Genomic DNA, 27,428 nt, shown 5'->3' with positions numbered 1-27,428 from the left:
CACACAAATGCTAAACTGCATAGATTCCTCTAATAAATAAATTACTGTAGACATTCAAGGCACATGCACAAATGTCTGATAGATGTGGGTCCCACCTCCTCCAGAGTGCCCAGGTTTTATTGGGACTGCGACACATGCGCAGCCACCTCTCCATTCACCGGGGCCACGGCATCAGGCAGGACTGGGTGAGTAGGGGAGCCCCTGTTCTGAGATAGGTAAGGGTCCCAGAGATGAGACCCACATCTATTAGACATTTATGCCATATAATACATTTTTAAATGGCTTGGCATCTCCTACCAAGGATCGATGGCACTCTTCTGTGGACTGTGCCTCCTCAAATTAAATTAATTTTCCCATCCTTTAGGCACTGAGCAGACGGATGATAGGTAAGTTGACCATGTTTGAACAGTGAACATGGATGAGTTTTTAAACTGCAAATCCTCTGACGGTGAGAGGATTTTTACACATATTATGCTTGTGTAATAACAGACATGGGCTACTTTCACACTAGCGTTAATATTTTCTGGTATTGAGATTCGTCATAGGGGCTCGATACTGGAAAAAAACGCTTTAGTTTTGTCCTTATTCATTGTCAATAGAGACAAAATGTAACTGAACAGAAAGGAATTCTCCAAAATGCATTCCGTTCCGTTTTCATACTGGAGAGCAAACCGCAGCAAACTGGGATGCGGAGCAAAACATATCCGTCGTGACCCACATTGCAAGTCAATGGGTACGGATCCATTTTCTCTGACGCAATAGAAAACGGATTCTTTCCCCATTGTCTTTCAATGGAGGTCATGACGGATCCATCTTGGGTATGTTAAAGATAATACAATCGGATCCATTCATATCGGATGCAGATGGTTTTATTATCAGTAACGGAAGCGTTTATGCTGAACCCTGCCGGATCCAGCAAAAACCCTATTGTGAAAGTACCCTAAGATATTGTGGCCCCTTTATTCTTGTAACTTGTAAGGGTCCCAGCCCATGGGCCCCCACACGATGTTTCAAGGAAATGTCAAGATATAAATGATAAAAGTGTATGTTGTACACGTATATCACATAAAATAATAGCCAGGACCAAACTAAACATATGTTCTATTCCTGCACTATATCTTGATGTCCTTCAGATGTTCCCCTTGAAGCTTCATTGCAGGCACATGCTTTGTTTGCTCCATATGTTAAAAATATGTAAAATTTAAAGAAAGTATAATAAATTATTTTATTCTTGAGTCCATAAAATCCTAAGATCTTCATGGTGTCATAACTCATCCTTTTTTAGTTTCGCACAAGAAGAGCAGCTACTGTGACAAGCCAGAACTGGTAGAGCACGGGTCCACACAGTGGAGCCAGAAGTTGGCACAACTGGGGTGATAGGAACGCCCTTCAATATTAAGCATGCTGGTATTTACTTCAGATGGGTGCTAGAAAAAAATGAAAAGAAAAGTAAGCACTAACAGTCTCAAGTTTTTAGCAAATTATTGACTGGCCTAAAATCACAAGGAAATTTAGTAATTTTAAAGGGGTTATCCACACCCTGTAATGGCCCCCCTAATGCCTGGGCCCCTCATATAGGTTATACTTACCCTGCTTCCAGGCACCCGCACCACTTCTGATCCCTGCACGGCCGCCCATGATGCTAGGGACGCTCATCCCCCATCGCAGCCTGCTATCGGCTGCTCCCCACCATCACCAGATGTTTTGATCCGCACGACAGGGATCACAAGTGACTCTGGTGCCGGGGAGCGGGGTAAGTATAACCTATATGAGGGGTCGGGGCATTAGGGGGGATCATTATTCATTAGGGGTTGGATATGGCTACTTTCACACTGGCGTTTTGAATTCCGTTTGTGAGATCCGTTTCAGGGGTCTCACAAACTGTTCAAAACGGATCAGTTCAGCCCCAATGCATTCTGAATGGATAAGGATCAGTTCAGAATGCATCAGTTTGGCTCCGTTCCGCCTCCATTCCGCTCTGGATGCGGACACAGCGTTTTGGTGTCCACCTGGCGATGCGGAGCCAAACGGATCCGTCCTGACTTACAATGTAAGTCAATAGGGACGGATCTGTTTTCACTGACACAATATGGTGCAATTGAAAACGGATCCGCCCCCATTGACTTTCAATGTAAGTCAGGACGGATCCGTTTTGACTTAGACTTTTAAAAAAAAAAGAATAATGCAAACAGATCCGTTCTGAACGGATACAAGCGTTTGCATTATAGGTGCGGATCCGTCTGTGCAGATAAAAGACGGATCCTCCCCAAAACGCAGGTGTGAAAGTAGCCTGACCTGTTTAAAATATGAATGAGTCTTAAAGGGCATCTATCAGTAGATTTGTATCTATGAAACTGACTGACCTGTAGCGTGCACACTTGGCAGCTGAAGGCATCTGTGTTGGTCCCATGTTCATATGTGCTCACATTGCTGAGAAAAATTCTGTTTTAATATATGCAAATGAGCCTCTAGGAGAAACTAAGGGTGTTGCCATTACTCCTACAGGCTCTGCTCTTTGTGAAACTGCCGCGCCCTCTGCCTTTTGATTGACAGGACCGTCGTTATGATGATTTGCCAGGAGTAGCAAAAATGGCTGAGATGAGAATAACCCTTTAAAGGGGGTTTTCCGCGACTTTTATATTAGTGGTCTATCCTTGACATAGGTCATCAATATCTGATCACCGGGGATTCGCCCCCCCCCCCCCCCCCCCCCCCAGCACCGTTTGGCGATCAGCTGTTTTTCAGTAGCTCCAGCCCTCCACAGCTCCGCTGTAACCATCTCCATCTACTACAAAGTGGCCAGAGCTGTGTAGTTCTGGTGCCTATTTCTAGTCCCAGAAATATTGAAAAACAGCTTATCTGCAGGCGGGCTGGGACTCGGACAACTGCTGATCAGATGTTGATGGCCGATCCTAACGATAGGCCATGTCTTGGAAACCCCCTTTTAAGAAAAAGTCTAAACAAGTATTTCTAGATCACTCACCTCCTCCACCGGTCTGTCCAGCAAACAAACCCCACAACAACTCTGAAGACACGGTGTTGAGTCAGAGAATGCGCCTTGAGATGCATAATCTAAAACCGATGACGAGGGCTGTAGAGGTAGAAACAAATGACACATTGCTAGAGGTGATTAGAAGTACGCTTCTTCCATGTGATACACAAGCTCAAAATCTTGAGTCACCAAACAGTGATGCATTTATTATTTTCATGATGTCATCGGCAGACTAAATTATTGAGGAATAAAATAATTATCTCTGCGTTTACATTTGTTGGCTATCCTTAGGACAGGCCGTCAATATTAGATTTATTATTGGTGGGCATCTGACCACTGGCATCGTGGGCTACTTAAAGGGTTTGTGCCATAAACTATTTTTCACTCTAAAGTGTATTTTCATCCATTCCTCCTTGGATTTTTTTATTTATTTACCTCATTTGCAGTTTTCTCTTATCCCCCATGCTTGAACCCTACTTCCTGGTTTGTCATGTGTCCACTGTCCCATCATGCCTGAGGGCAGATCACGTGACACTAACCACACCCCTTGTTCTTACCAGTCAGGCTTCCTACATTACAAGACTCCAATGCAGGACTTAACCGAAAAAAAAATATGTTTTGCCACAGGGCACAATGGTAGAATCTTAACTTTACAATAAGACAGTTTTGATACATGGTGGTATTTGGGGAAAGTGATATCTGTTGGGCGGAATACATTTATATTAGTGGCACAATGGTGTATGGTTGAGCACTGCAGCCTCTCCAAGGTTTACATTGGTCTGGACATTGGTTTGTACTGCTCCACGCCATACTTTTAGAAGCAGTGGTGCAGGGTATTGCTGCGTTATCTTATTTACCTGGGGCAAAGCAGGCACAAGTTACTAAGTTGTGAAAAAGGTCATTGCTTAGACAATGAAAATCTCACATATGCCCATAACTCGCCATGCTCACAATTCTCTTTACGGAATACAAAATTCTAAAAGACGGCAAGTAAATGGATAGGAGTGTAGCTTTTCTTTGGAGACATATGGTGATCCCAGTGTAATATTACCCCTTTATAAATCCCTTGTAAGGAATATAGGATTCCGTTTTGGGCTGCATATACTATTAGGGATATGGGAGATCTAGAAATGGTTCAGAGACAGGCGACTTTTAAATGGAATGGAAGGTCTTATAAGGAGGGGCTTAAAAAAATTGGGTTTTCTTCAGCTAAACAAAAATAAAATACTCGTTTGAGGTGATCTTATTATGTATTAATACATGTATGGTCAATACAAAGAACTGACACAGGATTTATTCATTCCAAGGACTTTGGGAACATTCATTACATGTGGAGGAAAGCTGATTTAGACATCAATACAGGAAAGGATTCTTTATAGTTAGAGTACTGAAACTATGAAATGTTCTTCTCCAAGATGAAGAGTGTGGCAGATACTATGTCAGGGTTAAAACTGGTGAAATGCTTATAAATATAATAGCAAGTGGCTTTGAGGGTTATAATTGATCAGACAATTAATGTTATATAATTAATATGAGAGGATGAACTTGATAAACTGGTGTATTTTACAACCTGTGTAATATATAGGCTCATGTATTTGTGAATTGCATCACTGCGGGTACAGCCACATGCAGGCATGAGATTCAGCCGGTTCCCTCAGGTTCTACAGATCCATTTGTTAAAATTACAGCCGGATCGGAGAACCGCGTTACCGGCTGAATCCTGATCTGGTGCTCTGGCGGAGGGCAGCTGGAGATAAGCGATCATGTTGTGGAAGCGCTCATCTCTAGAGTTGAGCGAACACCTGGATGTTCGGGTTCGAGAAGTTCGGCCGAACTTCCTGGAAATGTTCAGGTTCGGGATCCGAACCCGACCCCAACTTCGTCCCGAACCACATTGAAGTCAATGGGGACCCAAACTTTTCGGCACTAAAAAGGCTGTAAAACAGCCCAGGAAAGAGCTAGAGGGCTGCAAAAGGCAGCAACATGTAGGTAAATCCCCTGCAAACAAATGTGGATAGGGAAATGAATTAAAATAAAATAAATAAAAATTAATCAATATCAATTGGAAAGAGGTTCCATAGCAGAGTATCTGGCTTCACGTCACCCAACACTGGAACAGTCCATTGTCAGATATTTAGGCCCAGGCACCCAGGCAGAGGAGAGAGGTCCCATAACAGAGAATCTGGCTTCATGTCAGCAGAGAATCAGTCTGCATGTCATAGCAGAGAATCAGGCTTCACGTCAGCCACCACTGTAACAGTCCATTGTCAGATATTTAGGCCCAGGCACCCAGGCAGAGGAGAGAGGTCCCGTAACAGAGAATCTGTCTTCATGTCAGCAGAGAATCAGTCTGCATGTCATAGCAGAGAATCAGGCTTCACGTCACCCACCACTGTAACAGTCCATTGTCAGATATTTAGGCCCAGGCAGAGGAGAGAGGTCCCATAACAGAGAATCTGGCTTCATGTCAGCAGAGAATCAGTCTGCAATGTCATAGCAGAGAATCAGGCTTCACGTCAGCCACCACTGTAACAGTCCATTCTCATATATTTAGGCCCAGGCACCCAGGCAGAGGAGAGAGGTCCTGTAACAGAGAATCTGGCTTCATGTCAGCAGAGAATCAGTCTGCATGTCATAGCAGAGAATCAGGCTTCACGTCAGCCACCACTGTAACAGTCCATTGTCAGATATTTAGGCCCAGGCATCCAGGCAGAGGAGAGAGGTCCCGTAACAGAGAATCTGGCTTCATGTCAGCAGAGAATCTGGCTTCATGTCAGCAGAAAATCAGTCTGCATGTCATAGCAGAGAATCAGGCTTCACGTCAGCCACCACGGTAACAGTCCATTGTCATATATTTAGACCCAGGCACCCAGGCAGAGGAGAGAGGTCCCGTAACAGAGAATCTGGCTTCATGTCAGCAGAGAATCAGTCTGCATGTCATAGCAGAGAATCATGCTTCACATCACCCAACATTGGAACAGTCCATTGTCATATATTTAGGCCCCGACACCCAGACAGAGGAGAGGTTCATTCAACTTTGGGTTGCCTCGCAATATAATGGTAAAATGAAAATAAAAATAGGATTGAATGAGAAAGTGCCCTGGAGTACAATAATATATGGTTAAGGGGATGTAGTTAATGTCTAATCTGCACAAGGGATGGACAGGTCCTGTGGGATCCATGCCTGGTTCATTTTTATGAACGTCAGCTTGTCCACATTGGCTGTAGACAGGCGGCTGCGTTTGTCTGTAATGACGCCCCCTGCCTTGCTGAATACACGTTCAGACAAAACGCTGGCCGCCGGGCAGGCCAGCACCTCCAAGGCATAAAAGGCTAGCTCTGGCCACGTGGACAATTTAGAGACCCAGAAGTTGAATGGGGCCGAACCATCAGTCAGTACGTGGAGGGGTGTGCACACTTATTGTTCCACCATGTTAGTGAAATGTTGCCTCCTGCTAACACGTTGCGTATCAGGTGGTGGTGCAGTTAGCTGTGGCGTGTTGACAAAACTTTTCCACATCTCTGCCATGCTAACCCTGCCCTCAGAGGAGATGGCCGTGACACAGCTGCCTTGGCGACCTCTTGCTCCTCCTCTGCCTTGGCCTTGGGCTTCCACTTGTTCCCCTGTGACATTTGGGAATGCTCTCAGTAGTGCGTCTACCAACGTGCGCTTGTACTCGCGCATCTTCCTATCACGCTCCAGTGCAGGAAGTAAGGTGGGCACATTGTCTTTGTACCGTGGATCCAGCAGGGTGGCACACGTTAAAATGTGGGCAACTCTGCTGTCGTTGCGCAGGCGCTGCAGCATGTAGTCGCTCATGTGTGCCAGGCTGCCCAGAGGTAAGGACAAGCTGTCCTCTGTGGGAGGCATATCGTCAAAGTCCTGCGTTTCCCCCCAGCTACGCACCAGTGATGGGCCCGAGCTGCGTTGGGTGCCACCCCGCTGTGACCATGCTTCATCCTCATCCTCCTCCACCTCCTCCTCATCCTCATCCTCCTCGTCCTCCAGTAGTGGGCCCTGGCTGGCCACATTTGTACCTGGCCTCTGCTGTTGCAAAAAACCTCCCTCTGAGTCACTTCGAAGAGACTGGCCTGAAAGTGCTAAAAATGACCCCTCTTCCTCCTCCTCCTCCTGGGCCACCTCCTCTTCCATCATCGCCCTAAGTGTTTTCTCAAGGAGACATAGAAGTGGTATTGTAACGCTGATAACGGCGTCATCGCCACTGGCCATGTTGGTGGAGTACTCTAAACAGCGCAACAGGGCACACAGGTATCGCATGGAGGCCCAGTCATTGGTGGTGAAGTGGTGCTGTTCCGCAGTGCGACTGACCCCGTGCGTGCTGCAGCTGAAACTCCACTATGGCCTGCTGCTGCTCGCACAGTCTGTCCAGCATGTGCAAGGTGGAGTTCCACCTGGTGGGCACGTCGCATATGAGGCGGTGAGCGGGAAGGCCGAAGTTATGCTGTAGCGCAGACAGGCGAGCAGCGGCAGGATGTGAACGCCGGACGGCCCGCACTTTATGCAGCATCTCTGACATGTCGGGGTAGTTGTGAATGAACTTCTGCACCACCAAATTCAGCACATGCGCCAAGCAAGGGATGTGCGTCAAACCGGCTAGTCCCAGAGCTGCAACTAGATTTCGCCCATTATCGCACACCACCAGGCCGGGCTTGAGGCTCACCGGCAGCAACCACTCGTCGGTCTGTTGTTCTATACCCCGCCACAACTCCTGTGCGGTGTGGGGCCTGTCCCCCAAACATATGAGTTTCAGAATGGCCTGCTGACGTTTACCCCGGGCTGTGCTGAAGTTGGTGGTGAAGGTGTGTGGCTGACTGGATGAGCAGGTGGAAGAAGAGGAGGAGGAAGCCGAGAAGGAGGAGGTGGCAACAGGAGGCAAAGAATGTTGCCCTGCGATCCTTGGCGGCGGAAGGACGTGCGCCAAACAGCTCTCCGCCTGGGGCCCAGCTGCCACTACATTGACCCAGTGTGCAGTTAGGGAGATATAGCGTCCCTGGCCGTGCTTACTGGTCCACGTATCTGTGGTTAGGTGGACCTTGCTACAGATGGCGTTGCGCAGTGCACACTTGATTTTATCGGATACTTGGTTGTGCAGGGAAGGCACGGCTCTCTTGGAGAAGTAGTGCCGGCTGGGAACAACATACTGTGGGACAGCAAGCAACATGAGCTGTTTGAAGCTGTCTGTGTCCACCAGCCTAAATGACAGCATTTCATAGGCCAGTAGTTTAGAAATGCTGGCATTCAGGGCCAGGGATCAAGGGTGGCTAGGTGAGAATTTACGCTTTCTCTCAAATGTTTGTGAGATGGAGAGCTGAACGCTGCCGTGTGACATGGTTGAGATGCTTGGTGACGGAGGTGGTGGTGTTGGTGGTACATCCCCTGTTTGCTGGGCGGCAGGTGCCAACGTTCCTCCAGAGGCGGAGGAAGAGGCCGAGGCAGCAGCAGAAGAGGCCGAGGCGGCAGCAGCAGAAGAGGTAGCAGGGGGAGCCTGAGTGACTTCCTTGTTTTTAAGGTGTTTACTCCACTGCAGTTCATGCTTTGCATGCAGGTGCCTGGTCATGCAGGTTGTGCTAAGGTTCAGAACGTTAATGCCTCGCTTCAGGCCCTGATGGCACAGCGTGCAAACCACTCGGGTCTTGTCGTCACCACATTGTTTGAAGAAGTGCCATGCCAGGGAACTCCTTGAAGCTGCCTTTGGGGTGCTCGGTCCCAGATGGCGGCGGTCAGTAGCAGGCGGAGTCTCTTGGCGGCGGGTGTTCTGCTTTTGGCCACTGCTCCCTCTTTTGCTACGCTGTTGGCTCGGTCTCACCACTGCCTCTTCCTCGGAACTGTGAAAGTCAGTGGCACGACCTTCATTCCATGTGGGGTCTAGGACCTCATCGTCCCCTGCATCGTCTTCCACCCAGTCTTGATCCCTGACCTCCTGTTCAGTCTGCACACTGCAGAAAGACGCAGCAGTTGGCACCTGTGTTTCGTCATCATCAGAGACGTGCTGAGGTGGTATTCCCATGGCCTCATCATCAGGAAACATAAGTGGTTGTGCGTCAGTGCATTCTATGCCTTCCACCGCTGGGGAAGGGCTAGGTGGATGCCTTTGGGAAACCCTGCCAGCGGAGTCTTCAAACAGCATAAGAGACTGCTGCATAACTTGAGGCTCAGACAGTTTCCCTGGTATGCATGGGGGTGATGTGACAGACTGATGGGCTTGGCTTTCAGGCGCCATCTGTGCGCTTTCTGCAGAAGACTGGGTGGGAGATAATGTGAACATGCTGGATCCACTGTCGGCCACCCAATTGACTAATGCCTGTACCTGCTCAGGCCTTACCATCCTTAGAACGGCATTGGGCCCCACCAAATATCGCTGTAAAATATGGCGGCTACTGGGACCTGAGGTAGTTGGTACACTAGGACGTGTGGCTGTGGCAGAACGGCCACGTCCTCTCCCAGCACCAGAGGGTCCACTAACACCACCACGACCATGTCCGCGTCCTTTACTAGATGTTTTCCTCATTGTTATCGTTCACCACAATAACAAAAATATTATTTGGCCCAATGTATTGAATTCAAATTCAGGCCTTTTTTTTACAGACACCTAACACTATCTGGCTATCTATTTAGGTACCGTATTACACTAATACAGGCACAGCAGTAACCACAGATTTAGCTGACTATAAATTTGAGGCCTATTATTTAGGCGCTGGGTGACAGGTATACGTTTACAGACAGAATTAGACTGGGATATGCACAGTAGCGTGTGTGTCAAGTTATTGAGAATGACCCTATCAGCACCTTGATTCTAATATACCCTTTTAGGGATGGATTTAAAGTAGGCCTGATACAGCAGAAACCACTAATTTAGAGAATTGCTAAATTGGGAATTGTATTTCAACCCAGAACAAAAACTGTGCTTTGACGGACACTAAATAACTTGCCCAGCCACAGCAATAACCACAGATTTAGCTGACTATAAATTTGAGGCCTATTATTTAGGCGCTGGGTGACAGGTATAGGTTTACAGACAGAATTAGACGGGGATATGGCCAAAAAATAACCACACTATTGATGGTTAAATGCACTTGGTGTGACAGCTTGACCAACCACACTATTGAGGGTTAAATGCACTTGGTGACAGGCTCAGCTTGCCCCTGATGTAGTATATGGCCAAAAAATAACCACACTATTAATGGTTAAATGCACTTTGTGTGACAGCTTGACCCTGATGTAGGATTTAGCCAAAAAACAACCACACTATTGAGGGTTAAATGCACTTGGTCGCAGCTTGTGCTGGCGCACCACAAGACACAAAATAGCCGCCGATCACCCCAGAAAAAAGTGAATGAAAAACGCTCTGGGCAGCCTAAATACAGTGAGCAATTGAATAGCAGCAGTTCAATGATCCACAGCTGCAGATCGATCACTGAATGAAGTCTTTTGGAGGAGTTAATCACTGCCTAATCTCGCCCTAACGTCGCAGCTGCAACCTCTCCCTACACTGATCAGAGCAGAGTGACGGGCGGCGCTACGTGACTCCAGCTTAAATAGAGGCTGGGTCACATGCTGCACTGGCCAATCACAGCCATGCCAATAGTAGGCATGGCTGTGATGGCTTCTTGGGGCAAGTAGTATGACGCTTGTTGATTGACTGCTTTGCAGCCTTTCAAAAAGCTCCAAGAAAGCGACGAACACCGAACCCGAACCCGGACTTTTACGAAAATGTTCGGGTCCGTGTCACGGACACCCCAAAATTCGGTACGAACCCGAACTATACAGTTAGGGTTCGCTCATCCCTACTCATCTCCCTACATTCAACGTTATCACCGTCCTCATGTGAATACTGCGATGGGGCAGGAGAGAGGTGTCTCCCTTCCCTGTTCCTCTGCAGCCTATCAAAGGCCGGCGAAGGTGGCACAATGACGTAATTGCGGCACCTGAGCCGGGCAGCGTACCGTGTGGGACACAGGCCGAAAGAGGTCTGCATGCCAGCGTGGGGCACTGTATTTTCATGCACAGCAGGTTTATGGCAGAAATTTCTGTGATTGTCTAATTTAGGCCTCATGCACATGGCCATTGTTTGGGTCAGCATCCCAGCCGCCATTTTCGTGGCTCGGATGCGGACCCATTCACTTCAATGGGGCCGCAAAAGATGCGGACAGCACTCCGTGTGCTGTCTGCATCCGTTGCTCTGTTCCGCAGCCCCGCTAAAAAAATATAACCTGTCCTATTCTTGTCCGCGCTTTGCGGACAAGAATAGGCATTTATATTGACGGCCGCCCGTTCCATTCCGCAAATTGCGGAAAGCACACGTGCGGCTTCCGTTTTTTGCGGATCCGCAGTTTGCGGACCGCAAAAAATGGAACGGTCGTGTGCATGAGGCCTTATTCTAATGGTGCTTGCAGAAATCCATGCAGAAACAAACCCATTCAAATGTATGGAATTACTTTTGTCCCAGAAATTTCTGCAACAAATCTGCTGCGTGAGAATTCACTGATCATGTAGTGAAGACATTTCCTCAAAGCTTTGTACCATCATTCCTTATGACCGGAAGACTCATTTGAAGTGTTTTAGGATAATGCAAATTCCTAAAATACAACACAAAACACCTCAAGCACATTGCATTTGCTTCATATCTGCAGGTATTAAGATAAAATATTTCACTTGTTCTGCATCTTTATAAGAGCGAAACAAAAATATAACAAGTGCCAGAGCCATTGCGTAACTGATGTGATGACGCCTGACCCCATTAACTATGTTGGGGTGTGTCGGGTTTCCAGCAAGGAGCCTGGCATTTTACCAGACAAAACAGCACATCATACTGCTGTATATTGTCTAGTTTTTTTTAGGCCTATAGCACACGACCGTATGGCTTTTTCAGTATTTTGCGGTCTGCAAAAAATGGATCTTCAAAAAATACGGATAACATCCATGTGCATTCAGTTTTTTGCGGAACGGAACAGCTACAGCCCCAATGCATTCTGAGTGGATGCGGATCCGCTCAGAATGCATCAGTTTGGCACCGTTTGGCCTCCGCTCCGCTCAGCAGGCGGACACCCGAACGCAGCTTGCAGCGTTTTTGTGTCCGCGTGGCCGTGCGGAGCCAAACGGATCCGTCCAGACTTACAATGCAAGTCAATGGGGACGGATCCGTTTGACGTTGACACAATATGGTGCAATTTCAAACGGATCCGTTCCCCATTGACTTTCAATGTAAAGTCAGGAGTCCCTATTAATATACCATCAGATCGGAGTTTTCTCAGATCCGATGGTATATTTTAACTTGAAGCGTCCCCATCACCATGGGAACGCCTCTATGTTAGAATATACCATCGGATTTGAGCTACATCGTAAAACTCAGATCCGACAGTATATTCTAACACAGGCGTTCCCATGGTGATGGGGACGCTTTATGTTAGAATATACTGAGAACTGTGTACATGACTGCCCCCTGCTGCCTGGCAGATGCTGCCAGGCAGCAGGGGGAAGACCCCCCCTCCTCCTGTAATTAACTTATTGGTGGCCAGTGCTGCCCCCCCTCCCTCCCCAGTATTAATTGTAGCCAGTGCGGCCCCCCTCCCTCTATATTCATCGGTGGCCAGTGCGGATTCCCAGTATTAAATATGACCAGTGCGGCCTCCCCCTCCCTCCCTCCCCAGTATTAAACATGACCAGTGCAGCCTCCCCCTCCCTCTATATTTATTGGTGGCCAGTGCGGATTCCAAGTATTATGACCAGTGCGGCCTCCCCTTCCCCCCCCCCCAATTAAAATCCCCCCCCCCATCATAGGTGGCAGCGGAGAGTACCGATCGGAGTCCCAGTTTAAATCGCTGGGGCTCCGATCGGTTACCATGGCAGCCAAGACGCTATTGCAGTCTTGGCTGCCATGGTTACTTATCAATAAATACAAGCATTATACTTACCTGAAGAGCTGCGATGTCTGTGACCGGCCGGGAGCTCCTCCTACTGGTAAGTGACAGGTCTGTGCTATAGGCAATGCGCCGCACAGACCTTTCACTTACCAGTAGGAGGAGCTCCCGGCCGGACACAGACATCGCAGCTCTTCAGGTAAGTATAATGCTTGTATTTATTGATTTTAATTGGGGGGGGGGGGGCCGCACTGGTCATATTTAATACTGGGGAGGGAGGGGGAGGCTGCACTGGTCATATTTAATACTGGGAATCCGCACTGGCCACCGATGAATATAGAGGGAGGGGGGCCGCACTGGTTACAATTAATACTGGGGAGGGAGGGGGGGCCGCACTGGCCACCAATAAGTTAGCAGCATCTGCCAGGCAGCAGGGGGCAGTCATGTACACAGTTCTCAGTATATTCTAACTTGAAGCGTCCCCATCACCATGGGAACGCTTCTGTGTTTAGAATATACTGTCGGATCTGAGTTTTCCGAAGTGAAAAATCAGATCTGAAATAAACAGTTATGCAAACGGATCCGTACTGAACGGATGCAAGCGTTTGCATTATAGGAGCGGATCCGTCTGTGCAGACACCAGACGGATCCGCACCTAACGCAAGTGTGAAGTAGCCTAAGATCCTTGTCTGTTATGCAGACAATAATAGGACATGTTCTATCTTTGAAAGGAACGGAAATACACGAAACGGAATGCATACGGAGTATGTATTTTGCCGACCCATTGAAATGAATGGTTCCGTATACGGAACGCAAAAAACGGAACGGAAACGGAAATAAAAAACCGTTTGTGTGCAAGAGGCCTTAACGGCATCAGAATATTTAATATACCTGTGGACGAAGTCTTATACTGTCCTGTATAATGTAAAATGTTGTAGCTGTTGTAGATTGTAAGCCCTCGCGGGCAGGGTCCACTCTCCTGGTGCTGTAATAATAATTAATATTAATATTCTCACCAGTGTCTGTAATAAGCTTGGACAAATAGACAGGAAGGCCTGCAAATTATTCCATGATAGCTCGATGTCCCTGAGGATTCGTCGTAATCGCTCACAGTCAATGTTTCGTGTTCTCATCCCTCCTTCCATGCGCTTTGACAGCCTGTAAACTTCTACTACTCCTGCAATAGCAAAGTTACAAAACATCAGTATAATAAAATGAACTCTATCTATAATCTGACAAATAGTTTTAAAGCAATTTTCTTGATATTCTTGGGACAGTATGTAACTGTAGATATTTAATACAGTACCTAGTCGATCAGTGATCCTTGTGTAGCACTCAATGCAGACACACTGTATATTTAAAGTGACATTATTACTATGTCCTATCCATCTCCGACATCTGTAATCGGAAGCAGGCATGGTGGTCAAACAATATTGCAGCACCAGGCAAAGTTCCTGCATGTATTGGCAATTTACCACACTGCCACGTTAACCCTTTCAGGACTGGGCAATTTTCCTTTTTTTTTTTTTCCCTTTTTGTTTGTTTTTTATTCCAAGACTTTCCAAAGCCATAATTTTTTTTATTTTTCCATTCACATAGCAATATAATTTTTATTTTTATTTTTTTGCAGGACAAATTGTACTTTCTAATGACACCATTTATGGTTGCATACAATGTAGTGGGAATAGACAATAATTCCAAATAGGATGGAATGATTAAAAAAATATTAATAATTCCACCACCATTTTTTTTTTCTTTTTTTTTACAGCATTTCCTATGTGGCAAAACTGACCTGTTAATTTCATTCTCCGGGTCAGTACAATTACAATGATGCCATGTAGGTATACTTTTTTTTGCATTTTAATACTGAAAAAAATAACAACTTTGGGAAAAACAATTTTTTTATTTTGCATCGCATTATTCTGACCCCTATTACTTTTTTATTTTTATGTGTATGGAGCTGTGTGGGGCACGATGCCCATGATGTTTATTTGTTTAATTGTTTATACATTTAAATTTTGGGGAAAGAGGGGTAATTTGCATACATGTACGGGGCTAGAGTGATGTGCGAACATGGCGCCCACTCGCACGTGCAGCAGGCGTCATGGCTGGCAGACCTCACGCTTCCGGGCTTGCTACCGATGCCCCGTGTGGTCAAATGGGGCATCGGTACTTGTGCTGAACAGTTTTAGCCTCGCTGATGAGGCTGAAAGTGTTCATGCTGCAATTCTTATTTTTGCCAGTATAAGAAATGAGCAAAATTGACTTTCAATGGCAATTTAAAAATCCCTGAAAGAACAAAATTAAAAATTAAAAAACATAATTAATAAGCTCATATATGAGCCACAAAATGATCACAAAAAATAAGATAAAAAATATAAAAGTGTAAATCACCCCCCTTTCCGTTGATTAAAAATAAATACCTAAATAACAATAAATATAAACATCATGGGTATCACTGTGACCGAAAACGCCCATTCTATTAAAATAGAAAAAAAAATTCCAATACGGCGAATGGCGTAACGGAAAAAAGGGTCAAAATGGCCGATTTGACATTTTTTCATTGCCCCTCTTACCCCAATTTTTTTTTTATAAAATGTGATCAAAAAGTCACACACACTCCAAAATGGTTTCAATAAAAAGTACAGATTGTTCTGCAAAAATTGAGCCCTTAAACAGCTCAGTAGACATAGGTATAAAAAAGGTTTGGGGGTCAGAATATGGTGATGTAAAAAAAAAATATTTTTACACTATTTAGACATAAATCCTATACACATGGGGTATCGTTGTAATCGAATTGACCCAGAGAATGAAGAGAATGGGTCAGTTTTGCCATAAACAAAACGCAGTGGGAATAAAACTCGTTAAACGGTGGAGGGATTGCGTTTTTTTACAATTCCACCTCATTCAGAATTTTTTTCCCACGACATTTTATGCCATAATTAATGGTGGTATTAGAAAGTACAACTTGTCCCGCAAAAAATAAGCCCTCATACAGCTAGGTGACCGGAAATATAAAAAAGTTATGGCTCACGGAAAATAGGGAAGAAAAATAAAAACGAAAAAACCTCCGGTAGCCTTTTTTTTCCCTCTGCTTTCCAAGTTCTATAGGAGAACTATTAAAAAATCATTAGATTGCTTCTCTCATAGACTTCAATGCATCAGCAATTTTGTTTTTTTTACTGGATTTATATTTTTTTATGTAATTTTATAAATGTGTTTTTTTTTTATTATTTTTTATTTTTTACCACTTAATAGTCCCACAAGGGGACTATAACAGACAACATTTTGATTGCTTTTAAAATACAATGCACTATCCCTATAGTGCATTGCATTTCAATGTCAGTACATCACTGACATTGACCAGCAGGCTGCGCCAGAGAGGAACAGCCTACTGGAAAATATTCAAGGCTAGCTTGGGGCCTATATCAGATTCCAGCCAGCCTTTACACACATTGGCACCCTGCGATCACATTTGTGGGGTGCCTATAGAAGACAGAGCATGTAAAGCTCTGTCTTCTATAGGCACCCCACAAATGTGATGCCCACGGCATGTAAAGCGCTAAACAGCCCGAATCGACACTCCTGCTGGTCCTGGCTGTTAGAACAGTAGTGCAAGCTCTCATGTAAGAGCCGAGTCCCCGCTGTACGGGGGACCCCTAAGTGACTGCTGTAAAAAGGCGAATGGTTGGTCACTAAGGGGTTAAACTACTAACAGGCTGTCCAGGTAAAATATCTGCTAATGGCAAACATTTCCATGATGATAGATTCTCTTTAACAAATAGGGCTCATGCACACAACCGTTGTGCAGCCGTTCCGTGCATTGGGGACCGCAATTTGCGGACCCCAATGCACAGGCAACATCCGTGCAGGGGCATTCATCCGTGATCCGTCTGCTCAGTAAAAAAAAAATTCTATTTTTTTGCAGTGCGGAGGCACGGACAGAAACACCACGGAAGCTCTCTGTAGTGCTTCCATGGGTTTCAGATCTGTGCTTCCATTCCGCACCACACCGCATCTCCTGAATTGCAAGTGAATGGGTCCGCATCCGTGATGCGGGGTGCACATGGCTGGAGCCCATGTATTGCGGACCCGCAATGGCCGTGTGCATGAGCCCTTAGGCAAATAAACAGTGTTAGCCCTGTTATTGCTGTAACCCATTTCTATCAATGATTATACTATAGCACCCGAATCTAATAGACAGCCCTGAGAAATCAAACTACTTGCCTGATATATAATCTCCTCCTCGAGGTGACAGAAGCACTTCGCTGCACACCGATGGTTGACTGATACTGCACAGTATTTCATTGGCCTTCTGGATCACCTTACATTGAAAAGAGAACAGTGTTCATATCTAGTCTTCTTCTACTTCAGTAACTTTATATTATACTTTTATTGTGCAATTCACAAATGCATATGAAAATGCTCGAGGGATTGCCTGCTTTGTGTAAAACAAAGGTTTTATTCTGAGAGGCTATGTAATGCAGGGCTTCATAGGGGAGGCAAGCGACTGTGCATTCACACATAGCAATTATTGGTGGCAACTGATCAAAAAATCGTAAATGCCGCAAAATTGTCCTATGTACAGGGTGAAAGACAGAGACAACTGGCAAAATTGTCTTACTCTCTAAATTTACATAAACAACATACATTAAAAAATCACTACACATGCTTGTTTTTTTCTTTTTAAGAATTAAAGGGGTTGTCTCACTTCAAAAAATGGCATTTATCACGCAGACAAAGTTAATACAAGCCACTTATTAATGTATTGTGATTATCCATATTGCCTCCTTTGCTAGTTGGATTCATTTTTCCATCACATTATACACTGCTTGTTTCCAGGGATTATGACCACCGATGGTGGCTGGGATGGTAGCTGCTGTGCATGCGTGTCCGTGAGCACTCCCTGGGTCCAGGCCACCAGAGTGTGGAAGCACGTCCAACACTGCTGGATTGCAAGGTGGTCATAACCCCTGGATACGTGCAGTGGCTTGTATTATATTTGTCTACATTGTAAATGCCATTTACTTAGGTGAGACAACCCCTATAATGAACTAAATTGTATTGCTGATCACTGATGTTAACGTCATTGCTAACATATGGATGGAGCAAGAAAAGCGTGACTGCTAGTGTCCCAACTTAGGATACAAGGTTTAATAATGTATATATGCAGTATAAAGTATACACATGGAGCTCTTTCCACCATGTTGTGTTGCCGTTAAATCCCAATATTTCCAGTTTATACTGTACAACCACTTTCTGCATTACATGTCCATACATAAGCTGGTAATCACAGGGCGTCCTGCTACGTTTTTATCATTATTGAGGAACCACTTTGTAATTGAAAAAGTACAGGATGCCATTAAAATCAAACTTACATTAATCTGAAAGGGTATCAATGCTGGAGGAGGCTTAGGCTACTTTCACACTTGTGGTAGTCTTTTCCAGCAGACTGTTCTGGCGGTGAACAGCCTGCTGGATCCATGCTACTGCAAGTCCACCGTGCCGCCGCAGGTCCACTCCGGCCCCATTCACTAAAATGGGGCTGGGCCGGAGGATCCGGCCACAGCACAGCAAACATGCCGAGAGGTGGCGGGGGCAAAAACTACTAGTGAATGGGGCTGGAGCTGACCTTCGGCGGCACGGTGGACTTGCAGTAGCACAGATCCAACAGGCTGTTTCCCCGCTGGAACAGTCTGCTGGAAAAGGCTACCGCAAGTGTGAAACCTTTCGGAGGCAATTTCTGTTTATGATTGTATTTTGCTTTTTTTTGGCTAAAAATTATAGTATCAATTGGCCTTTATTAAAAATATTGAGCTGTTCTGTCACAAAGGGTTAGCTGTTTTTCTAGCTGTGTTCATCATACATTGTGCCAGTCATCTAATAAACCTTATCTCTAAATTACTAAGAGGTCATAAATACATATTTAAGCCACATTCTTTTCTTAAGATAAGAAGTGAGTTATAATGAGTGTTTATAATGTCAGAGAGCAGAGATAAGGAGCCAGTTAGCTCCCCCAACTGACAGAAAAGAGAGATAATCCACAGGCAGCTTCTAGAGCATCTAAGCTAAGTACAGAAAAAATTTGCTTAAAATGAGTACAATGCAATAATAATAATAAAAAAATGCCCCCAAATGTGTACATAGCCTTTAAAGGGCATCTGTCAGCAGATTTGTACCTATGAAACCACTCCCTCTCACTTTGGTTGACAGAGCCAGGTGTAATGATGTGTTTACTGCCTGCCCCTGTTAATCAAAGTGGAGATGGTGCGGCAGTTGTAGAGAGAGCTGAGCCTCTAGGTGTAATGACAACACCCCCGTTGCTCCTAGAGGCTCATTTGCATACATTAAAACATAATTTTTCTCAGCAATGCAGGCACATATGAACATGGGACCAACACAGATGCCTTCAGCTGCCAAGCGCACATGCAACAGGTCAGCCAGTTTCATAGGCACATAACTGCTGACAGATGCCCTTTAATGTCCTAATAGCAATAACACATTTTAATATAAAGTCATGTACACATTATTACCTTATGGATGTTCTTCAGGCAGGTCTTCAGGTGAGTAATGCATGCATCAAGCTAAAAAAGAATAAAGCTAAAATAACACAAAAGGCAAAAGAGGTTTTCTCAGAGAAAGTATATGTCAAAAAACAATTTACTCCTTCTTTTAAAACTGCGTTTAAAGAGCTAAATAAACTATATAAAGACCACATCTCAAGCTGGTTAGAAGTCCAGAGTCTAGGAAATTACATAAAGCATGGCATAGCTCCACGCGGTCTAAGAATCTCCCTAGTCCCGGTCCCCAAGCAGAGAAGTACAAATTCAATTCCCGGTGGGAACAGCTTGCCACCTCTAGCTCCGTACTCTACAGGACACTCTTCTGATTTTTTAGAACAGACCAATCCATACCCACTGAGAAACCAACCCAATGCACAGGGAGGAGTGTCCCAGAGGTAATCAATCTGTCACACCGTCCCCTCACAACAACGGAAATGGCAGTCCTTAGTAAGGGACTTACCTTCGTCCCGACACATCGCTTTGATATTTTCGGATGGGTCAAAGACCTCCACCTCTTTATTCACAAACTGAGGTGGCATAAATTTTACATCAATACAGATAAGCAACAGTGTCGGGACCTGGGGATTCCCCTCGATTTGTTAGATGATGTTAAACTACTTCATGGTCTGTCTGGTGTTTTGGATAAAAATTAAGGGGAAGGTCCTTTCACCTCTTTGAGGAACAGCAGCAAGAAAATGCCTACTGCAGGCGAAGTCTCCTGCCTGGACGTTTTCTTGCAATTGGTCTGCAGGGACCTTGCAGCTATTCGACCTTCCTCTCCCAGTCATAACTACTCAGCTGAGGAATGGAATGCAATACAGTCCCTGAAGAGAGATCCCAGTATTACTATTAAACCCTCCGACAAGGGTGGAAATACTGTGATACTAAACACCACGGACTATGTAAACATGTGTCAACAACTTCTCAATTATAAGAACAATTACATGGTTCTTTCATGTAATCCCACTGTGGCTTTTTTGGGAGAACTAAAGGGGATTTTGAATGAGGCGAAAGGAGGAAAGATTATTTCAGAGGAAGAATTCAAATTCCTCTACCCAAATAATCCGACCATGGCGACATTTTACAGTCTCCCAAAAATCTACAAGGGGATCAGCCCCATCAAAGGGCGTCCAATAGTCTCTGGGATTAACAGCTTATGTCAGAATGCAGGCATATATATAGATCGCATCCTTATGCCTTTTGTGTTATGCCTGCCATCCTACATTCGTGACAGTATGGACCTCTTGAGGAAAATTGATGATGTCACCATTGAGGATAGCAGTATCCTGGGCAGTATAGATGTTGAGGCTCCTCCATTCCCCATGAGGCAGGACTCAGGGCAGTCGAGTATTACCTCAACATGAGGGGAACCCAGTACAGGGCACATAATCAATTTGTGCTGAAGCTATTAAGGTTCCTCTTAACGCATAATTTTTTTCTCTTTAATACCAGGACCTACCACCAGCTCAGGGGCACGGCAATGGGATGTTCTTGTGCGCTGTCCTATGCCAATTTGCTCCTAGGCTGGTGGGAGGCAACAAAGGTCTTTAATGACACAATGTCGTCATGTACTGGGCCCATACTTATGTGGGCGCGGTACATAGATGACATCTTTGTCATATGGAAGGGCACGAAGGAGTCCTTCTTGGAGTTTGTACTTAAACTTAACTCCAATGAAGTGGGATTACGCTTCACATCAGAAGCAAACAGGGACAATTTGGCATTTCTGGATATCAAAGTATCCAGAGGTGCCAAAGTAAAGTATCCAGAGGTGCCTTAAATGAGCTTGACACTACAATTTACAGGAAGCCTAGGTCGACGAACTCTGTACTACACTGGGACAGTGGCCACCCCTTTTCTCAGAAAAGAGGTATACCAAAAAGTCAATATTTGCGCCTAAGACGTAACTGCTCCAGTAAGTCAGAGTTTGTCGACCAAGCAAAGGTCTTACAAAAACGGTTCCTTGCTAGAGGATATCCCAATGATGTCCTAAAACCAGCATACCGGACCGCATTATCAGCAAAACAGTCCGATCTCCTGGTGCCCAAGGTCAAAGAAGAGACCGAAAAAAAGATCCGCCTCATCGCAACTTTCGATGAGGCATCAGGACAGATCAGGGACATCCTCCGCAAACATTGGCCTGTCTTATTGATGGACCCCGAAATTAAAGAGACCGTCTTCAGTTATCCGCAGATCTCTTTTAGGAGAGACAGTAGCCTCAAAGATATGCTTGTCCACAGCAACTACACCCCAGCCACTCAAGGGACCACATGGTTGGACCGTAAGATCAATGGCTGCTATAGGTACAGTGGCTGCATGGCCTGCAAGATACTACAAAGCAGCAAAACCTTCTTTAGTTCAAATTTGCAGAAGTCCTTTACCAATAAGGATTTCATCAACTGCCGCACACGTGGTGTGATCTATAAGATCACATGCTTGTGCGGACTTGAATATATAGGCAAGACTAAAAGAGAGCTGCGTAGACGCCTCGGGGAGCACCTGAGTGACATTGCGACTGAGCGTGACACACCAGTAGCCCAGAATGTGAATGAAAGCCACAGCGGGGATCCAAGCTGTATTAGGGCTATAGGCATTGACAAAATCCCACCACCTATACGTGGTGGTGATTGGGACCGTCTCCTATTACAGCGGGAAGCACGCTGAACATTCCAACTTGACACAGTATCCCCTAGAGGTTTGAATGAACAGCTCCATTTTGGCTGCTTCCTGTAATATTCACCAGAAGTGCCAGTTGAGATCTGCCTATCATATGATATATTTGGAAGCCTTATAAATAATATCCCAATGATAAATTTTTCTCCATATTCCGGTAGAATGGACTCTACCTTTCATGGTGCCCACCATCCCCTTTTTGAGTCTCTTTTATTGCCATAGTTAAGAAATTAAAGCATCAAACCACCACAAATACCATTCTTCACCTATTACATACCCATATCAGGGTTTGTTTAGGTGTACACTGTATGGACATACAGTACAGACCAAAAGTTTGGACACACCTTCTCATTCAAAGAGTTTTCTTTATTTTCATGACTATGAAAATTGTAGATTCACACTGAAGGCATCAAAACTATGAATTAACACATGTGGAATTATATACATAACAAAAAAAGTGTGAAACAACTGAAAATATGTCATATTATAGGTTCTTCAAAGTAGCCACCTTTTGCTTTGATTACTGCTTTGCACACTCTTGGCATTCTCTTGATGAGCTTCAAGATGTAGTCACCTGAAATGGTCTTCCAACAGTCTTGAAGGAGTTCCCAGAGATGCTTAGCACTTGTTGGCCCTTTTGCTTTCACTCTGCGGTCCAGCTCACCCCAAACCATCTCGATTGGGTTCAGGTCCGGTGACTGTGGAGGCCAGGTCATCTGGCGCATCACCCCATTACTCTCCTTGATGGTCAAATAGCCCTTACACAGCCTGGAGGTGTGTTTGGGGTCATTGTCCTGTTGAAAAATAAATGATGGTCCAACTAAACGCAAACCGGATGGAATAGCATGCCGCTGCAAGATGCTGTGGTAGCCATGCTGGTTCAGTACGCCTTCAATTTTGAATAAATCCCCAACAGTGTCACCAGCAAAGCACCCCCACACCATCACACCTCCTCCTCCATGCTTCACGGTGGAAACCAGGCATGTAGAGTCCATCCGTTCACCTTTTCTGCGTCACACAAAGACACAGTGGTTAGAACCAAAGATCTCAAATTTGGACTCATCAGACCAAAGCACAGATTTCCACTGGTCTAATGTCCATTCCTTGTGTTCTTTAGCCCAAACAAGTCTCTTCTGCTTGTTACCTGTCCTTAGCAGTGGTTTCCTAGCAGCTATTCTACCATGAAGGCCTGATTCACACAGTCTCCTCTTAACAGTTGTTCTAGAGATGTGTCTGCTGCTAGAACTCTGCGTGGCATTGACCTGGTCTCTAATCTGAGCTGCTGTTAACCTGCGATTTCTGAGGCTGGTGACTCGGATGAACTTATCCTCCACAGCAGAGGTGACTCTTGGTCTTCCTTTCCTGGGGTGGTCCGCATGTGAGCCAGTTTCTTTGTAGCGCTTGATGGTTTTTGTGACTGCACTTGGGGACACTTTCAAAGTTTTCCCAGTTTTTCGGACTGACTGACCTTCATTTCTTAAAGTAATGATGGCCACTCGTTTTTCTTTACTTTAGCTGCTTGTTTCTTGCCATAATACAAATTCTAACAGTCTATTCAGTAGGACTATCAGCTGTGTATCCACCTGACTTCTCCACAACGCAACTGATGGTCCCAACCCCATTTATAAGGCAAGAAATCCCACTTATTAAACCTGACAGGGCACACCTGTGAAGTGAAAACCATTTCAGGTGACTACCTCTTGAAGCTCATCAAGAGAATGCCAAGAGTGTGCAAAGCAGTAATCAAAGCAAAAGGTGGCTACTTTGAAGAACCTAGAATATGACATATTTTCAGTTGTTTCACACTTTTTTGTTATGTTTATAATTCCACATGTGTTAATTCATAGTTTTGATGCCTTCAGTGTGAATCTACAATTCTCATAGTAATGAAAATAAAGAAAACTCTTTGAATGAGAAGGTGTGTCCAAACTTTTGGTCTGTACTGTATATCCCAATGCCCATCAATGTACACCCATACGGTGCTTTCATATTAATGCCCGTATGTATGGACAATCTATGTATCTATATTTTGTCCTTTTTATGTTTAACATGTGCCCACAGTATGCATTTGGTGGACAGTGCCCCTATGCCTATACTTTATATACTGTGGAACCTTCCCTCATGCTATTGATATTGGCATGAGGGCTGTGATATCCGGCGAAACCGGCAGTGTATCCTCAAGTTGTAGCATATATATCGGAGGTGACGCGGTGACCTACTTTCGCTATTGGCCACTGGTGCAGGCGCAGCAAGTGCCGCTCCATGCACGCTACACTTTGGGTCCTGGCAAATCCTGCGCATGTGCCGCCTCTACATCCCGCGATGGCCGACATCACTATATTGCGTGTCGCGCACATATGTCGATGCGCATGCGCCGTTTTTACATCTCGTGATGGCTGACGTCACCATATTGCGAATCGCGCGCATATATCGATGCGACGCTTTAAAAGATCATCAGTAAGTCCATTTTGTGGACAAGGGCAGGCCATTTCTGCTGGAGAAAAAACAAATGCCAGCAGGCTCTCAGCCAGTATCCATGTCATCCAGGTCATGTGCAGGAGCCCCTAGCCAAAGTCGCCCCCTTCAACTTTGGTTGATTAAGAATGATATGCAAGTAATTAACCTTGTCATCTAGAATTCTGACTCCCTTAGAGATATCAGTATTAAAGAAAGAAGATCCTTTAAGAGTCAAATGGGTAAAAGATTTAAACTTATTTGCCTAGAGACTTCGATGGTCCGGTGGGTAACTGGTGCCCTCTAGCAGCAGATAGTTACTATTCTCTGGGAAATAATGAGTGGCTTCTGACTTAAGGCTCCTGCACACAAATGTATTTTTTGTGGACAGCACATGGTTCCTGCAAGTCAGTTCCATGGCCCAGCAAAAAAATTGAACATGTACTATTCTTGCCCGTTTTACGGACAAGGATAGGACTGTTCTATTATGGGCCGGACATTCCATTCCGCAAAACATGGTGTGGATTTTGTTGCAGAATTTTCTGCAGCTGAAAATCAGTTCTATTCATTTGAATAAGGGCTCGTTCACACGACCGCTGGTGTTCCGTGCCCGTGCTGTGAACCGCAAATTGCGGTCCGCAATGCACGGGCTCCTTCCGTGGGGTAGGCGCATGAGGATCACAAACCCATTCACTTGAATGGGCCCGCGATCCCTTTGTTCCGCAAAAAGCGGTGCAGAGGCACGGAACGGAACCCCAGAAAGCACCCCGTAGTGTTTCCGTAGTGTTCCGTACCGGGCTTCCGTTCTGTATCTCTGGATTTGTGGACCCATTGAAATGAATGGGTCCGCATCTGTGATGCGGAATGACAACGGAACGGTGCCCATGTATTGCGGATCCGCAAATGCAGTCCGCAATACGGGAGCGGGACACTAGCGGTCGTATGAACAAGCCCTAAGGCAGCAAGCACATGGAAGCCTCATTCAGGTAAATAGAACTGATTTTCAGTTGCGGAAATTTCTGCAGCAGAGACCGCAGCCTATGCAGGCACCTTTATGCTTGTACCTTGTTTGTATATTTTTATACTGAATTAAAGGTAATATTTCACTACTGATCTGACAGATTTATGCTCATGACCGTGTTTCTGGTCTGTGTCCAGTCCACATTTCGTAAGGATCGCACACAGAGCAAATTATTTCTATGGGTCCGCAAGAAAAACGGACAGCACACAGATGTTATCTGTGCGGCTGGGCTGCAAATTATCAAACCTACCCTATTCTTGTGCGTTTTGTGGACAAGAATAGGCTTTTTTTTTTACAGTGGGTCCCGTGAAAATTGCGGGATGTACTCGGACCGCATCTGTAGTTGGTGGATCCCTGATTTGCAGCCTGCAAAACTGATATAGTCATGTGCAGAAGGCCTTATTCAGTAACTGTACATCATATAGAGGTGAGGACACGTGTGTCTGAACACGCCTTTACAGTATAGTAATTATGCAGCTACTTACCAGAGAAGGTTCTATAGCCATTGCGTGTATTCCACGTGTGTGACCAGTCAGGAAGGAGGAATCACAGATCTCAATCAGTTGCTGCACCCAGTGTGAGGACAGTCATATGTCTCCGTTCAGGCTCAAGTAGGCCCCATAGCTGTCTAGCCTGTCCTCGCCAAAAACAAAGCAGGTAAAACTGTGAAGGAGTGCAGCAAGTTTCCTGGGAGTGGCTGTGCTGGAGGACAAGTGACACGTTACCTGAGGGAGCCCTCCCAGGTCATTCCACTGGAGAGCTTAATGCACAGAAGAGCAAACATGGCTTACACATAATCCAGTGTGTACTTACTTTTATCTTGGAGTATGATGACCTGCCTCTGGAGACCTTCACAGGAGTGACTGCAGCTCTATGTATCACTGAACAAACCACCCTGGACCAAGTAGAAGATACAGCTCCTTTACACAATGCCTGGAATTTAAAGGGTTGTCACCTTTCATTAGGAAACCGGACAACACTGGGGCAATAGCCTGCAATAAAGAATAGAGCAGATCCAGCCAATCAATAGTCTTTTCAGTGCACCACTGAGGATAGTCAGGGGTGGATTTGGCTTTTCTGAGGCCCCCCCATCACCCCATGAGCCAGTTAAGCCTCGTTCGCCCACCAAGCCCCACTCTCAGCTTGGCAGTGCAGCCCAGGCACTTCTATTACTGCTCTACAGCTGGGAAGGGCCCTCCTCTGCCCCTGTGCAGTTGCAGTTGAATTTGCTGCACAGATATACTGTGGGATTTCGTGCTCGGCGCAATCGCACTGCGCCTACATAGACGCCACACTATGTGTCTCTGCACACAGGCTACACGCTTTCCCCCGCAGCGCCTTTACGCTGTCCTATAGGGTCTCCTCCAGAATCCTCATCTCCTCCCTTTGGTATCCTTATGCCAGCGCTGGGGCTGCCTCTTCTCTCTATTGGTCTTCTCCCTAGCTTCCTACTTCTCTGCCAGACTCCACATGGCAGCCATACACTTCATCCCACCATCTGCTTACCTGATGAAGTTTTCTTCCTACCACTCTGCCCATTTTACTTGTTAGAGCTTCTATCTCTCCCCATTAGGTCTTATCTTCTCTTTCTGTTACCGTCTTTGGCCTCATACCTACCGCTATATAGGCTGTGACCTGAACCCCCCTCTCCATTACCTATACAATTACATCCTCTCATTTTCTAGCTCTTATATTACGCTAGATTTAGCTTTTTTTGTTACTTACATTTTGTTCCCTTTTTTTTTACTAGTGACTCGGTGACCAAGGTCTTGGAATTGACCGAAACATCGGATACAATAGTCACAGATACACAAAGGCATCTTGTCTTAATTTGCCAATATTACAT

General features: G+C 45.4%; 1 protein-coding gene across 2 annotated transcripts; it reads right to left on the bottom strand.

Annotated features, from left to right (window-relative positions):
• Nucleotides 1-772: 772 nt before the first annotated feature.
• On the bottom strand, nt 773-26,226 carry LOC122935171 (synergin gamma-like). 2 transcript variants are annotated; one of them, XM_044290939.1, is made up of 6 exons: nt 26,068-26,226; nt 19,405-19,455; nt 17,099-17,195; nt 13,888-14,048; nt 2,984-3,091; nt 773-1,427 (listed from the first exon to the last, which is right to left on the bottom strand). In XM_044290939.1, exons 1-6 carry the CDS (start codon nt 26,086-26,088, stop codon nt 1,305-1,307), a joined length of 561 nt encoding a protein of 186 aa, XP_044146874.1. In that variant the 5' UTR covers nt 26,089-26,226; the 3' UTR covers nt 773-1,304. The 2 variants fall into 2 exon arrangements, with proteins under 2 accessions (XP_044146874.1, XP_044146880.1); XM_044290945.1 differs by lacking the exon at nt 19,405-19,455.
• Between the last annotated feature and the right edge of the window lie 1,202 nt (nt 26,227-27,428).

Source organism: Bufo gargarizans, chromosome 1, assembly GCF_014858855.1.
Source record: "Bufo gargarizans isolate SCDJY-AF-19 chromosome 1, ASM1485885v1, whole genome shotgun sequence".
Taxonomy (NCBI): Eukaryota; Metazoa; Chordata; class Amphibia; order Anura; family Bufonidae; genus Bufo; species Bufo gargarizans.
The sequence above is the reverse complement of the archived record's forward strand: the minus strand, read 5'-3'. Positions and strand labels throughout refer to the sequence as shown.